The following is a 15,208-nucleotide window of genomic DNA, read 5'->3' as shown; positions in this document are numbered from 1 at the left end:
ATTGGGGTGCCTTTGGTCCAAATTTTGGGATACATCATTTCACACTTGAAGCCACAAACAATTGACAATTGACAGCCACTTTCAGTCATTACCAGCCTGCTCTGGATTTGTCATGTTACAGAATCTATTTTTTTTTAAAGGTTTTGATATTTTAAACTAAGCAGCATGTTGATATTTTTAGTGAAGCTGTAGTAAAACATCAGGCCGTGTGGCAGAATCAGGTATATTTTAGAAGTTGTCATCCTCTCAGTACAAACAATATACAAGCAAATGTAGAACTTACTCCGGATAAAAAGACCCACTGAACAGGATCTGAGTTGAACCACTTCTCACTGAAAACTGAATTGTTCTCTAATAGAAAAACAGCCATTTGCTTTTGTGGGTAGTAAAACCTAGAGGCTCTGACCCTGTGACCACGTGGAGACCCATTGACAGTTCACTCCATTCATTGTAAATTCCAGGAGCCAAGCCTACTAGCCCAATCCTGCAAAACTTTACACATATAAACCAGGATCAGGTACTATTTTCTGTGTTAAATTTAGAAGCTATTAGAAATTTGGGCCCAGATCCTGCAAGATACTTTGCTCACATAGAGTTATTTGCAGGAACGGGGCCGTAGTGAAGCATTGCAGAGTCAAATGCCAGAGCTAAACATGTTGTAACATCCATATATTCAAGCTAGGTGGATGTAAATCTGTGCAGTGTTAATGGCTCCATTCTCTTCAGGTTGCTTTTCAAGTGTTGTTATGGCACCTGCTAAATCTGAATAATTAAATAACCCACCTGGTTATGTAGGAGCAGAGTTGAAAGCAAATGAATAAACTGAGAGAATAGTTTTCATTGCACAGGGGATCTACTGCACTGTTGCTTCCAGCTTTGAACGGGGAAATAAATAGTTACGAAGATAAGGAGTGGGCGGTTTTTGATCTGTGAAGAGATTTTCTTCCTTCTCCATAATTCCTGATTGGTTTAGATGCTTTAATATCATATTGTTTATATTCTTAAGATCTTCTGTGTTCTTCCTTTCAAATGCTAGTCTGTTTGATATTTCATCCATCTTGTTGCCAGTGTGAACTTTAAAAGGAAAGGACATTATGTTAAACTGGTAACATTTAAACCAAGTGGATCATTGTCATTTGGTGAATCCCTATGGGAAATTGAATGGGAATTTATTCAGAGACATAACAACATGATAGCAAGTTCAGAAACCTAGCTGGAAAAGGTTGTGTGTGGAGAAGTTATGGGCTGACTGAATTCTTTTACAACCGATTTTTGTTTTTATTCTGGTGTAGTATAATGCAATAAAATATACTGCTTAAGAGTCAGCATATACAGTCTTCAGGTGGGCAACCCTCTCATTACCATCCATAGAAGATTTACTTATTTAAGGGTTGTAAGATTTATCCCTATGTCTGGACAGAAAACATTCATACGTCCCTTCGGGCACAATCCCTAAATAAATCACAGAAACTTAGGACTAGAACCAGAACCCTTCATTTCCCAGAACATAGGCCTCTGAGTTAAAAGAACTCCTACAGCTGTTAGCATTTGTAGCCTCTCATCCTCTCTGTGGAACACAAGAGGATGATATCACTCATTTATTTTTCTATATATATCAGTCCAGTACATTATGTACTTGGGCCTTCTCTAGTTAGACAAAACTTTCCCCAAGGTTCTGAGTATGATAGGAGCTTAAATCCAACAGCAGGGTGCCAATCCTTGATAACTCTGTCTGCGGACTACAGACATAACACTAGCTAAACCTCATGGCTGGGAGAAAAACCTTGGAACTTCAGCTCCCAAAACACAGGCCTCTACCCCTTTGGGTCCATGAAGAACTTCTGTAATTAACTGTAATAGTGGGTCCCTTACCCTCTCTGCCACCTAGTCATTACCCAGCAACATTACGCTTTGAGTTATGCATAATATAAAGCCAATACTTGCAACAGGGACACATCCTGTTTAAGCAAATTTGCGGCCATCGTAAAGCAATTTAATTGGACTTCTCAAGTACAACATTCAAGATTCCCTGTGCAGCCTTTACTTCCCTGACAGTCCTCTGCTTTGCCAGCAGGCTCTGTCATGAGTCCAGAACTGCTGTTAGTGGAGGCAGTGTAGGGAACAGTGGATGAAAGTTTCCTGCTAAAAGAAGAGCGTGAGGAACCTGTGATGTGCCCCAGCTAGAGCCATGACATGGGGGGAAACATCCTACTGCCAAAGGGCCTCAAGTTCTTATCACCACAGCATCCTCAGTTAGCAGTATGCACCTCATCCGATCTAACACCTTAGCCTGAGCAGTGAAAACCAAACTGTTGGGTCCCTGTGATTCAGGGGTAGCCAGTGGCTGTTGGTTTGGCAGCATTAAAGGCCCTACAAATGGATAATTATCCCCACAGAGGTGATGCTATTAGCCAATTCTGATATCGCATCTGATTTTTCAGGCTCCTTTTGTTTGGGGAATTCTTTGTTCCAGATTATTTCCACTCAGCTGTTAGCACAGGAACCTGAAGCCCTCTCTGAATAACACAGACTGAATGTCAACTTAGCTAAATTCACCCCCTCCCGTGTTACTCCATCAGCCTTAATGGAATTACATCAGGAAGAAAATTCTTCTGGAAAAGAAAAGAAAAAGGATGTTTTCAAAACATTCCCCAACAATACAATCTACTAGAAAAGGAAGCACTCTGCTTTACAGTCAACATTTCCAGGAACCACAGCCTAGCACTGCTGAGCTATATTTCAACTACTGTTCTTATCACATCAAGGTTAAATGCAGGTTGTTTAAAATCCTCCTTTAAGGTATGGGTTACACTGATAACCTGTTGCTGGGCTTGGCTGATGAAGTAGCATGGAAAGATAAACTAGCTTTTTAAAAGTTGCCCTGCCAGCCTTGCTTAATTCAGATAAATTGGCACACAGCAGCAGCCCCTCCACAAGACATTTTTTAGCTTAATTCATTTCTATACCTTGTACTGAGGGAATGGGTTCAAGGTTGACACTGTTGCAGTGCTAGGAAGAGAGCCAGGCATATCCTTGTTCTGGGGCCAAGTAAGCAAGTCTGAATAATTCTCTGGCCTCCCTGTCAAACCTAAGACACATTCCAGTGAACATCTGTCATTTCCCATCTCAGGAGGTATCTAACTCTCCCATCTTGGGACACCACTTATCCAGGTTTTAGTTTGTAAGAAACATCACTAGCCTTCCCAGTGCAGGGCTGCATTGCACAGCCATTCAAAAATGCAACATATTTAAAAGATCCAATACAATAGTGTAGCTCCTGCTTACACAGTGTGGCTTTCTAGCCCGCTCGAGTAGTTAGATCGGAGAGGTTTGTAAGTCTGAAGCCTCAGAAGTGGCTTCTAGTCCCCTGAGCTTAGGGACTAGAACAATGGTTCTCAACCAGAGGCCCACAGGCCACTTGCCGCCAATCAGCACAAAGCTGTGGCCCATGTGACATCCTCAGAGCCATACAGGTAGTATTGGATGCAGCACACATAAAACATTATGGGCTGCATATACGTCCCACAACTGTAAATAGGTTGAGAACTACTGGACTAGAAGCTCATGCCTTTAGATCCAGAGATTCCACAGATTCAATGCCTAATGCCAGTTACCAATCCAAGTGTTACAATAGCTTGTTACAATGTAGCCCAATATATTCCAACACTTCCTTCAGTTTACAGGCCACGTTATTTACAAGAATCATAGCATGCTTTACTTACTTGTTAAGAATATTACAAATGAAACAAGTGCCAAACTGACAATCAAAATAATGATCAGTGTGACGAAGAACAAATGTTGGCAACTTATGCTGCTCCATGTCATCAAACCGCCAGTGTTCTCTTCCTCCTGGGCTGCTATGGAATGAAAATAATATTCTGATATGAAATTGATTGGAGGTTATTAGGAAAACAAATAACAAAATGCCTCTGGTTCTAAGCAGAGAGAAGCCAGAATACAGTAGCTCCTCACTTAAAGTCGTCCCAGTTAACGTTGTTTTGTTGTTACGTTGCTGATCAATTAGGGAACATGCTTGTCTAAAGTTGTGCAATGCTCCCTTATAACTTCGTTTGGCAGCCACCTGCTTTGTCCACTGCTTGCAGGAAGAACAGCCCATTGCAGCTAGCTGGTGGGGGCTTGGAACCAGGGTGGACCGGCAACCCCCCTATCAGCTCCACGCTCCCCTAAGTTCCTTGTGCAGCAGCTGCCCAGCTGGCTATCAATTGCCAGCAGTTCAGCTGTACTTCCCCCCTCTGCCATGTCCTGCTCCTGCCCTCTGCCTTGGAGCTGCTCCCTGAGCCTCCTGCTTGCTGAGGGGATGGATGGAGAAGACGGGGGCTAATGTCAGGGTGTCCCCGCCCCCTTGCTCCTGGACCCTGCATACCCCATCTCCATAGAGCGGGGGACACACGACAGGACTCAGGATGGAGGGAGCTTCCTGGCAGCAGCTGTGGTCTCAGCTTGCTGATTAACTTAACAAGTCAGTGTACTTAAGAGTGGGTCAGCGTACTTAAAGGGGAAATGCGCATCTTTCTCTCTCACACACACAAGGTGTGTGTCTCTCTCTGCCATGCTGTCTCCCCTCCCTCTATTTGTGTTGCCTGGTAGAGTGTGAGGCTACATTAACAACAAGTTAACCCTTGAGGGCTCAGCTAATTGCTAGTTCATCATTTAGCACTAAGGCATTCCCTGGGAAATATCCCACTGTCTGACTTCACCACCTCAACCAAGCTTCACAATCATCATTGCTGTGTACAGTATTGTTTGTTTAAAACTTATATTCTGTGTGTGTGTGTGTAGAGAGAGAGAGTGTCTTTTGTCTGGCAAAAAAAAAAAATTTCCCTGGAACCTAACCTAGCCATTTACATTAATTCTTATGGGGAAATTGGATTCGCTTAACATCGTTTCGCTTAAAGTCGCATTTTTCAGGAACATAACTACAACATTAAGTGAGGAGTTACTGTACACCCAAACTTTGAGAATGCTCAGAGCCAAGTCCACCCTTTCTGACTTGGATCCATCTCTGTTTCTGAGTAGGGTACAGGCACCATGTTATTAATAACTTTAGCCGTTTCCTGTTAAATTGCAGTCCTATTCCAGAAAGGAGATGTGTAAAAATGGCAGTGCTTACTTAACAGATCTGCTCCCTTTATGTATTCAGAGTTATACTGGCTCATCTTAAGCAGCAAAATATTTTTTGACACTTTCATTCCTGATAACCACAGGAGCCATACAGCTAAGAAAGAGTGAGCAACATTCCTTTCCAAATTGTGAATCATCAACTGACTGGCTGGCTTACACCTGTGCAACTCTGCTGACAGCAATGGGCCTGCACAGGCTGAAAGCCTAATTTGGCCTGCAGAACCCTTATTTCTTGCAATATAACATGAGAATGAGAAGGGAAGAATCCAGTTTTACTCTCCCAGGTTCAGGCTGAATGGGCAGGGGAAGTTAGACTATATTAGAGCTTGTTGGGACATTTTCTTTAAATATACTGTTTCACTGAAATGGAAACCTTTTTCCAGAGATGTATGGAGTTTGGTGAAGTTTTTGCCTGCCGGGTTTACTAGGTCCAGGATGGACTCTCTTGGCACTTCCAGGAAAACGGAGAGAACGGGAGACGCAAATAGAAAACTGACATTTTGGGGATCTGCAAATGGTCTTTTTTTCTAACACAATTCCATTTTGTGAAAACACTCGGAATGTTTTGGTTTGTTCCTATGCAGAATGAAAACAATTGTTGAGACCTCAAAAGTTGTCATGAAATGGAATTGTCCTTCTCCAGCCAGATCCAGTATATATAAACTGAGCACATTTGGCATCGGGGTGAGAAGTAAGCCCACTTGCCACTCCTCCTGCAGATGCAAGAAGAGGGACTAAAGGACAACCTGTTAGCCACTCCTTCCCTGAAATTTGTGGGGCAAGCCAGCTTGCTGCTCTTTAGAAACTTTGGTGGGTGAAAGGACAGGTCCCTCATGAAAAACATAACAGTTAAGTGTGGGGTGGATGTGGGCCTAGGGATAGGAAGGATAGTGGGAACCAGGGTCTGAATCCTCCTCAGAGTTCCTGAACACAACTGAGAGTTTTGTGTGAACCTTAGTTTCCCATTTGGGCAGCATTTGCCCTAGGAAACCTTTTGGGGAAGTTCTGTGGCCTGTGTTATACAGGAGGTCAGACTAGATCTGTGGTAGGCACGGCCCACAGCCCATCAGGGTAATCCACTGGCAGGCTGCGAGACAGTTTGTTTACATTGACTGTCCACAGGCACAGCCACCTGAAGCTCCCAGTGGCCCATGCAGCTTCCCGCAGCTCCCATTGGCCGGGAACAGTGAACCATGGCCACTGAGAGCTGCAGGTGGTCATGCCTGTGGATGGTCAATGTAAACAAACTGTCTTGTAGCCAGCCAGCAGGTTACCCTGATGGGCCGCATGCGCCCTGCGGGCCACAGGTTTCCCACCACTGGACTAGTTGATCACAATGGTTCTTTCTGGCCTTGGAATCTATGACTCACAGTCTAAAATCCCTGTCTGGAAAGAGGACAGATGTGCATCTCTGCTCATAGACAGCTGAAGGCTAGAGGCTTGAGACTGGAGCAGGCAGTCCTTGAGCAGACCACCGAGGGGAGATTAAAGGTGGGTTTACACGGAAGCTTTGACAGAAATCACAGCTGCCTATGATAATCTCCTATGAAAAATGTATTTCCAAATTTCCATCAGTGTTGTGCTGAATCTGGTAAGACTCTTGAAGGGCATTGCAATTAAGCTGATGGTGATAAAGAAGAAAAAGGATTGTGTATGCCATAACAGCACATTGATGATGAGTGAACCCACGGTTTGGGAGTTCACTGAACTAATCAGAGATCCCTGGGAGTATTTTTGCTGTCCTTTATTGCATTTAATGTGTTCCTGCCTGTGGATAAAGTAAAGCCTGCAGCCTTTTAATATTTGTTTTTTTATTATTATTATTATCATGGCCTCAGCCTTCATAACAAATACAATTTGTACTAAATGCCACCACCACAGATATTGCTTCCTAGCCAGAATAATAAGGCTGGGGGAGCTGCTTTCAGTCTCTCAAGCATTGCCAGCTATCAATAGAATTCTCATAAATGCCACTTGTCTGCTTTGCCTAATGAACGCTTCTTACTAGCCAACTGGCCAAACGTGCCAGCTTATGCTATTGCAAGGAACCAGTGAACAAGGATTCCTGCCAAGCTGCAAACAATGAGAACATTTTATGTTGTGAAGCAAAAAGTAATTGGTGTGGAGCGCCTACCAAAATTAGAAGCCCTTTCTTTTTAAAACTACTTTAAAATTATGGCTAATGTGTTGCCTTAGGTTTGGTTATGTCAGGTCACATTAAGCTACTGAACTAAAGGAATGCCGTGCATACTGCAGCACAAGCACTGTTGAAACATCCTTTTGTTTAAATCCAGATCTGGCATTTTCTGTAGAAAATGGTAGCACTGTCCCATTTATTTTTCATGATTAACAGAGGGTGAAAAATGCTCACACAGTCCAAAGGGGTGGAAGCAGTAGATATGGTATAGTTTGACTTGAGTCAGGCTTTTGATACGGTCTCACAGGACCTTCTCATAGACAAATTAAGCCTAGATGAAGCTACTATAAGGTGGGCGCACAAGATGTGGACAAATTGCGGAAAGTCCAAAGGAGAGCAATAAAAAGATTAAAGGTCTAGAAAACATGACCTTGGAGGAAAGATTGAAAAAACTGGACAAGAGAAGACTGAGAGCATGACAACACTCATCAAGTATGAAAAAGATTGTTATAAAAGGGAGGGTGATAAATTGTTCTCCTTAACCACTGAGGACAGAGCAAGAAGCAATGGGCTTCAACTGCAGCAAGGGAAATTTAGGTTGACATTAGGAAAAAATTCCTGATTGTAAGGGTAGTAGAACAAATTACCTAAGGAGGTTGTGGAATCTCCATCACTGGAAGTTTTTACGAACAGGTTAGACAAACACCTGTCAGGGATGATCTGGATAATACTGAGTTCTGCTTCAGCACAGGAGACTCGTCTAGATGACCTACACAAATGGCATATACAAATAGTGCAGTCTCTTGGAAGACATTCTACTGGTGTGAAGGCAATCAGATACTTACATAAAACTCCAAGCATTAAAGAAACATCTCAAAAAATATCATAGAGAAAGAGCCAAATTGGTGTACAAACTATACATAGCACTGCTTTCATTTTCTGCTGAAATGCAGCCACCTGTAGGTAACTGTTTAACAGCACCAAAAGTACTGTATAATAATTTAGTCCAGAAATGAAGAATAACATCCATTAAAAATTACAGGGAGAATTTTGGTAGGCAAAAGAGAAATGATCTGACACTAGAACTGATTCATTCTGTGCCATTTCTTGTTCTTGTTAAAATGAGGATAGCCTACATTAGACAATACTATGGCAGCTTTCTATCATTTTCAATAGGGGATCCTGGTGTCTGGCAGCTGTACCACCGTAGTAATTAACAGCAGAAAAATGTTCAGCCCCTTGGCTAAGATGTTGATGTCTTTCTAACTCCTCTTGCCTCAAAGCTCAGGTGTCACCTATGATATTTCTCCCAGCATTATCTATAAGATATAAAATCAGTCAAGGTGGTGGCTGAGTGGCTACCTGCATTTTTGTCCTATTTGAAGCCTAGTTAATTATGACTCTTAATGTACAGCTACTCTTCAGCCAAATTTCAAAAGTACACATTGTGCTGCTAAGCTAAGGAGAACACTACAGAATACTGTACCTACTTCAATAGCATAATGTGGAATGCTGCCAAGAAACTGCTGCTTGTAAAGTGCTTTCAGATCACAGAAGAGCCAAACACATCTCGACTATTGCTGGCTAAAAATATTCTTGTTGCCATGTGTGAGTCAAAGATAAAAGTGCACAAAAGCAGTAAAATCAGGAGGATAGTACAATTCTGAATCTGTTTGAAATAAGTTCCCTGAATTAAGATCTAAAGAAGGTTCATCGAATACCTCAGGAAAGTGGCTGGGATCATCAGGTGATAGTCATTCCTTAAAAGCAAAAACAGGATCACAATAATTTTAGTTGCTGCTTATTATTTTCTTTAAGCTTTTATGTGTATTTTAGTAATTGTGAAAATTGCCAGGCAGAAGAGAGAGGTCATCATTTTTATTCCCAGAATAGATACATATTGAGAATGATGGCACAGGCTTCCTACAATGTCCCACCCATGTGCCTCAGACATCACGTGAAGGGTCTAACTAGAAGTGGAAGGGTACCTCAGTTTTAACAGAGCATCCTTAGCCATGCTGTGGACGCTGCCAACAAGAATCTGGCACTGGCAACTGTCACAGACAGGTTACCAGAGTAGTTAGACCACTGGTCCTACGTGTTCTGTGCACATGATTCCAGTTGTGCTGGTCATTTTTGTCATAGCTATCTCTAATCAGAATTCAATTTCCTTTAAATGCCTGAGTTGAAGTGCACTTATTAAGTCAGATCCTTAGCTGTTGTAAATTGACATAGTGCTGTTGACATCAGTGGAAATACACCATTTGGTTTTACACCAGCTGGGAATCTGGCCCATTTTGTTAAAACATGTAGGGCATGTGTTTATATGGTAAATAAATCCCAGAATGATAAGCGTTAGTTTAAATTGTCAAATACATCTGTACATTAGTTTCTTTTTTTTTTTTACCTAGTGTATACCGAGAATAGTTGCCAAGCATTATCTGGCATACATACTCAGCAGGTGTTGCGATCCATCAGAACATAGATGCAGTTTGTTTAGGTTGTTTAAGGAATCAACCACATAAAGTTTTCCTTCTTCATTGGTATCAAGTAAGTCAATTTCCAGAGAAGAACTCTCCATTGTACCTAAAAGAAAACATGAATATTGGAAACAACGACTACTATTAAGGGGCCTGATCCTGTGAGGTGCTGAGCTCCCTTAACTCTCACTGAAGTCAGTGGGAGTTGAGGATGATTAGCTCTTTGTAGGAGATATTCAGAACCTTTCAGGATAGGACCAATATGAGCTGTGAGTAACTCACTAGTTAACATTTCTAGTTTATTGTTCGAGATCTCCAAGTGTTAAAGTTCATTGCCACATCAGAATTTTGTAGTATACTGTTCCACTTTTCTAGCTCCTGCATTGATTTAGGTGTAAACTAGAAATTATTTGTATAACATCCAAGCTTGGAAGGTACTTTACAGACCAATAAAACAGGGTGAAATCCTTGCCCCATTGAAGTCAATGGCAAAAATCCCTAGTCTCTCCCCTGATTATCTCACAATCTAAGTACCAGAGATGTGAGATGATAAGTAAAAAGTGGGTAGGAGAGTGAAGGAGAAAGGTTCCCCATGTTTATTTTTTTCCCCTACTGTTCCTCAGACGTTCTTGTCAACTGCTGGAAATGGCCCACCTTGATTATCACTACAAAAGGTTTTTTTTTCTCTCCTGCTGGTAATAGCTCACCTTACCTGATCACTCTCGTTACAGTGGGTATGGTAACACCCATTGTTTCATGTTCTCTGTGTATATAAAATCTCCTCACTGTATTTTCCACTGCATGCATCCGACGAAGTGAGCTATAGCTCACGAAAGCTTGTGCTCAGATAAATTTGTTAGTCTCTAAGGTGCCACAAGTCCTCCTTTTCTTTTTGCAGATACAGACTAACACTGCTGCTACTCTGAAAAATGACAAGCTTGTTCATTTGCTTATAAATACTGATACATCACTGTGGCTTGTTTTTTTCTTGATTAAACAAATGATTGGGGTCAGGGTGGTCAGGAAAAAGTTATAGCTTGCCATAATTGCTCTTCTTTCTTTATTTTAGATTTGGTTGACACCAGGACCTACTTTGAAAAGGGTCTGGGCTGGTAGCATAGGCCTGTGCCACTCCAAAGAAGGCAAGACAATTCTTGAAGAAAACACAGACTATTTCCATGCCTTAAGGTAATTGTTCTGGTATTCTCTGATATATGGCTTAACTTTGGATATGTTTACACTGCATTTAAAAACCCATGGCTGGCCCATGCCAGTTGACTCAGGCTAAGGGGCTCTTTAATTGCAGTGTAGACATTTGGGCTCAGGCTGGAGCCTGGGCTCTAGGGCTCAGTGAGGTGGGAGGGTCTGAGAGCTTGTGCTGCAATTAGGCAGCCCCTTTATCTGAACACCATATGCCTGAGTCAGCTGGCACAGGCCAGCCATGGGTTTCTAATTACAGTGCAGACTTACCCTATAACACCTCCTCTTTGCCAAGGGCTTAGCTCTCAATGCGCACAAGTCCCTTGGAAGTGTTAGAAATTTACATTCACAAATTAACAAAATGACATTTAGAAATCACATCCTATGTTTTTAGAGTGGATTACTTCTTATCAATTTTCAAACACCCAAAGGTGTGAGGCTCCAGTTCTATCTCTGCTAATAAGAAATTTGAAACTGCAGCTACCAGGGCCCAAAAGAGGCTGCTAGACCAGGGATCGGCAACCTTTGGCACATGGCCCTTCAGGGAAATCCGCTTGCGGGCCGGGACAGTTTGTTTACCTGCAGCATCTGCAGGTTCAGCTGATTTCAGCTCCCACTGGATGCAGTTCGCTGTTCGAGGCCAATGGGGGCTGTGGGAAGCGGTGGCCAGCTCATCCCTGGCCCACACTGCTTCCCGCAGCCCGCATTGGCCTGGAACAGTGAATCGTGGCCAGTGGGAGCTGCAATCGGCTGAACCTGCAGACGCTGCAGGTAAACAAACTGTTCTGGCCCGCCAGCGGATTTCCCGGACATGCTGAATGCCAAAGGTTGCCGATCCCTGTGCTAGACTAACTACGGACCCCTTCTGATGTCATTGCAGAGGATAAAAACTCTTATTCCCCCTCACCTTTAAGAAAGAATTAGAAGGGATTTAGCTCCCCGATGGCTTCTCTGCTGAGTCTGGGATAGAAAGCCCATTACTTGGAAAATGTGAATCACGTGTGTGTTTTAACAAATATACATTCAGAGTTATGGAGAAAGATGTCTATAGAGGGAGTAGAGCTGGCCAGAGTCACCCAGGCATACAATCTTTTATCAGGCCTTTACCATACCAAAGCCCGTAAAAGTCTCCTCAACATTACCATTTATGCTGGTAACCTTTCAGGACTGGTACCCACACTACTCTGGGTAACATTCAACAGTACATTTGCTCTAGGCACATGAGACCTTTTCCAGCTCCCTCCTTCTTGACTCAGTTACCAAACCCAACTGGCAAGTTTCCTGACTCACCCTTTCCATAGTATGACATCATGAAGAGCAATTTCCCTCTGTACCAACATTTTAATAAGTGCTGTGGGGAAAACTGGGACTGTTTCCTGTCAGGCACGCGTAAGAGCAGATACTCATAGCATTATGCCAACCCACGCTGCTCTAGGTCGCTCCCAAAGTTGGGGACACAGCCAAATAACTACTCATTGACTTTCAGTGAGACTTAGGCTCCTAACCAGCTCAGGTGCTTTTGAAAAGGGGACTAGCACTCATAAGGGAAAATAAGCCTGATGGCTCTGTAAATACATGAACAGAAAGAATAAAGTCTTTATTCAATTGAGGGGAAATGACATGAAAATGAGTACAGCTCCTTTTTCTTTTGTCATTCTGAGCAGTTACTGAAAAAATACAAAAATAAGGTGAAAAAGCTAGAATTGCAACCAATCAGCTCAATCCAGTAGCTTTTATATATGCAGCAGTAATTTCAGGACAGATGACTTCTATGCACTAGAACGTATAAGGTAACAAGTTCTAGTAGCTATATCATTACTATCTTTGGTATCTCCATATGACCACATCCATGCCCAGCTAGCTGTACTTCTTATGGGACACAGTTATGCAGCGTTCTACAGAGTCACCACCTCTCACACACAAGGGCCTCCCGCTATTTTTAGCTTCAGAAGGGCAGTTGTTTTCCCTGAACGTTTTCCATTTTGGTTAGACTTCCTTGCAACAACTTTAAGAAAGACTCTCCTGAAGACTTGAGCTCTAATAAATGTAAGTAACTGATCTTATAGTTTTAGATATGTGTTACATTCACAAGTTGTAGATTTTTGTAATTAAGTATTTAGAACCAATTTCCCCACTGTACACTCACTTTCTGTACATACAAACAGCATGCTATGAATGCTCTGTTTTATGATTTATTTCCACATCAGCACCTTGAAACAAACAAGATGCAAACACAGATATCAGCGTCACTGGCTTCCTAACTATTAATTAGTTTCACAACAGGGCTAAACTAACCCTCATAGCTTTTAAATTAGTCATTGTAATTTGTATTTTAATATTGCTTAAAGGCCACCACCTCATAAGCATTAAAATATCATAACTTAATACTTTTAAATGTAAGTTATTTTTGGTAATGTAAAATAAGTACCTAAAGATTCTTAACAAAGAATAAAATCAAGACTAAATGGATTAGCAAAACAATAGAATGTAAATTACTTACAATTTAACCATAGTCAGCTAAAAATTCAGGATGGAAGAAGTCATCAAGTATCAAGTATGAGAAGAAAACTTGCTTTGTAGTTTCCCCCCTCACTTTTAGACCCTGTAAACTCCCACAGGACCCATAAACACAGCTATTAAACTGACTATCCCTTTCAATCTATATTTAGCGTTCATTTTGGCCAAGAAGTCTGGTTTCTATTTAAAACACACACACACACAGAGTTCACTTATTAGACCAGAGTCACTATGAAATTTTAATATTTACTGCTATTATGGTGAGTTTTTAATATGCTTTTGACATGTATCATTTTACTAATATTTTGCATTGAGTGACTTTTTAAAATAGGCTTGATAAACTAATCTAACCAATATTCTAGTTAATGAAATATTTAGACATCTCAAGATACACAAACTACATCCGTTTATCTTCATAACAAAGTGTGACTTTTTTAAAGTACTCCATACAAAGGACTCTAACAGATTTTTCTGATGTATTGGTTAAGAATGTGCAAAATACTTGCAATGCAAATTTCCATTTTCCCAGTGAACATTACAGAAGGTTGGATGTATTTAACAATTGCCACAAGTGGTGCGGTTGATGCCAACACAAAACCAAATAGGCTCAGATAGCTGATCTATGGAGCAGTCCCATATTTCTACAATGCCATTTTGCTGTTAGTCTGCATTTTAACAGTGTGAAATTTAGGTCATGACAAGTGCCTAAATCACGTAATCGTTTCTGTAATGAGGCATGACAAATACTAAAAGTCAGAAGACACATAGTTACACTATCCTCTAACAAACAAGGCACTCAGAACTAAAAGCAATAAAGAAGTGTGTAATCATAGAATCATAAGACTGGAAGGGACCTCGAGAGGTCATCTATTCCAGTCCCCTTCACTCAAGGCAGGAATAAGTATTGCCTAGACCAGAGGTTCTCAAACTGTGGTCCGCGAACTGAGCTCCATGCAGGTGGTCCGCAGATAGTTCCCTCTAAGGTGCGTACCTGGTCAGCCACACTGGAGAGAATGAAGGGCCACCCACAGGGGTGAAAGTAACTCCAGACACTTACCCGCCCCTGGAAGGGGCGGGGCCTCAGGCAGAAGGGGCAGGGCTAGGGGGTCAGCGTCCCCCAGCCAACTCTTCCAGGCCGCCATGGCAGCTTTAAGGACGGTGCTTTGACGCGGCAGTGCTTTAACGTCGCTGTCCCTTCCCCCGCACCGGTCAGTGGCCCTGCTGGTATGGACCCTACCCATGGGGGAGGCAAAAGGGGCAGGGACATTAAGCGCTGCTGCACCAGTGCTTTAATGTGGGCTGCATACAGGCCGGTGCGGGTTCTTTCTGGTACGCCGTACCGCTCACTTTCACCCCGGCCACCCACCTGATTAGTGGAGCCACGCAGGTGCCTGGACCCTGGAGAAGATGCACATGTAAGGTGAGAGGGTGGCCTTGGGGGGATAGGTGGGAGGGGGCAGTGGGGTGAGAAGAGGGGGTGGCGGGGATTTGGGACATGCAGGGCTGCAGTGGCCAGAGAAAGAGGCGACTTTCCCCAGCTCCAAGGCTGGGGCTGCCAGGGAGAGACAGGCCTCCTTCCCAGCCTCAGCTCTGTGGCTGCTGTGGTGGGGGAAGAGACCCCTCTCTTCTCCAGCCCCAGCTCGGGGGCTGCCGTGGCAGGGGAGAGAGGGCACATCCATCACATTAGAAAGGTAAGACTACTGATATTAAAATATGAGTTGTGTGCTTTTAT

The 15,208-nt window shown here is 42.6% G+C and overlaps 1 protein-coding gene across 4 annotated transcripts; it reads right to left on the bottom strand.

The window, feature by feature from the left end:
• Positions 1 to 522: 522 nt before the first annotated feature.
• On the bottom strand, positions 523 to 13,950 carry LSMEM1 (leucine rich single-pass membrane protein 1). 4 transcript variants are annotated; one of them, XM_074942255.1, is made up of 4 exons: positions 13,460 to 13,950; positions 9,734 to 9,865; positions 3,723 to 3,857; positions 523 to 1,074 (listed from the first exon to the last, which is right to left on the bottom strand). In XM_074942255.1, the coding sequence occupies exons 2-4, from the start codon at positions 9,858 to 9,860 to the stop codon at positions 854 to 856; spliced, it is 483 nt and encodes a 160-aa protein (XP_074798356.1). In that variant the 5' UTR covers positions 9,861 to 9,865; positions 13,460 to 13,950; the 3' UTR covers positions 523 to 853. The 4 variants fall into 4 exon arrangements, with proteins under 4 accessions (XP_074798356.1, XP_074798358.1, XP_074798357.1 ...); XM_074942257.1 differs by having other exon boundaries at positions 3,723 to 3,854; XM_074942256.1 differs by lacking the exon at positions 13,460 to 13,950 and having other exon boundaries at positions 9,734 to 10,991.
• Between the last annotated feature and the right edge of the window lie 1,258 nt (positions 13,951 to 15,208).

This window comes from Natator depressus, chromosome 1 (assembly GCF_965152275.1).
Source record: "Natator depressus isolate rNatDep1 chromosome 1, rNatDep2.hap1, whole genome shotgun sequence".
Classification (NCBI taxonomy): domain Eukaryota; kingdom Metazoa; phylum Chordata; order Testudines; family Cheloniidae; genus Natator; species Natator depressus.
The sequence above is the reverse complement of the archived record's forward strand: the minus strand, read 5'-3'. Positions and strand labels throughout refer to the sequence as shown.

What these genes read in the sequence shown, in the direction of transcription:
- LSMEM1 (XM_074942255.1), bottom strand. Translation starts at nt 9,860, where the DNA reads ATGGAGAGTTCTTCTCTGGAAATTGACTTACTTGATACCAATGAAGAA. An exon ending in TGGATCGCAACACCTGCTGA is followed by an intron (nt 3,858 to 9,733) that starts GTATGTATGCCA and finishes TTCATTCCATAG; the next exon opens with CAGCCCAGGAGGAAGAGAAC. An exon ending in ATTTGTAATATTCTTAACAA is followed by an intron (nt 1,075 to 3,722) that starts GTAAGTAAAGCA and finishes TTCCTTTTAAAG; the next exon opens with TTCACACTGGCAACAAGATG.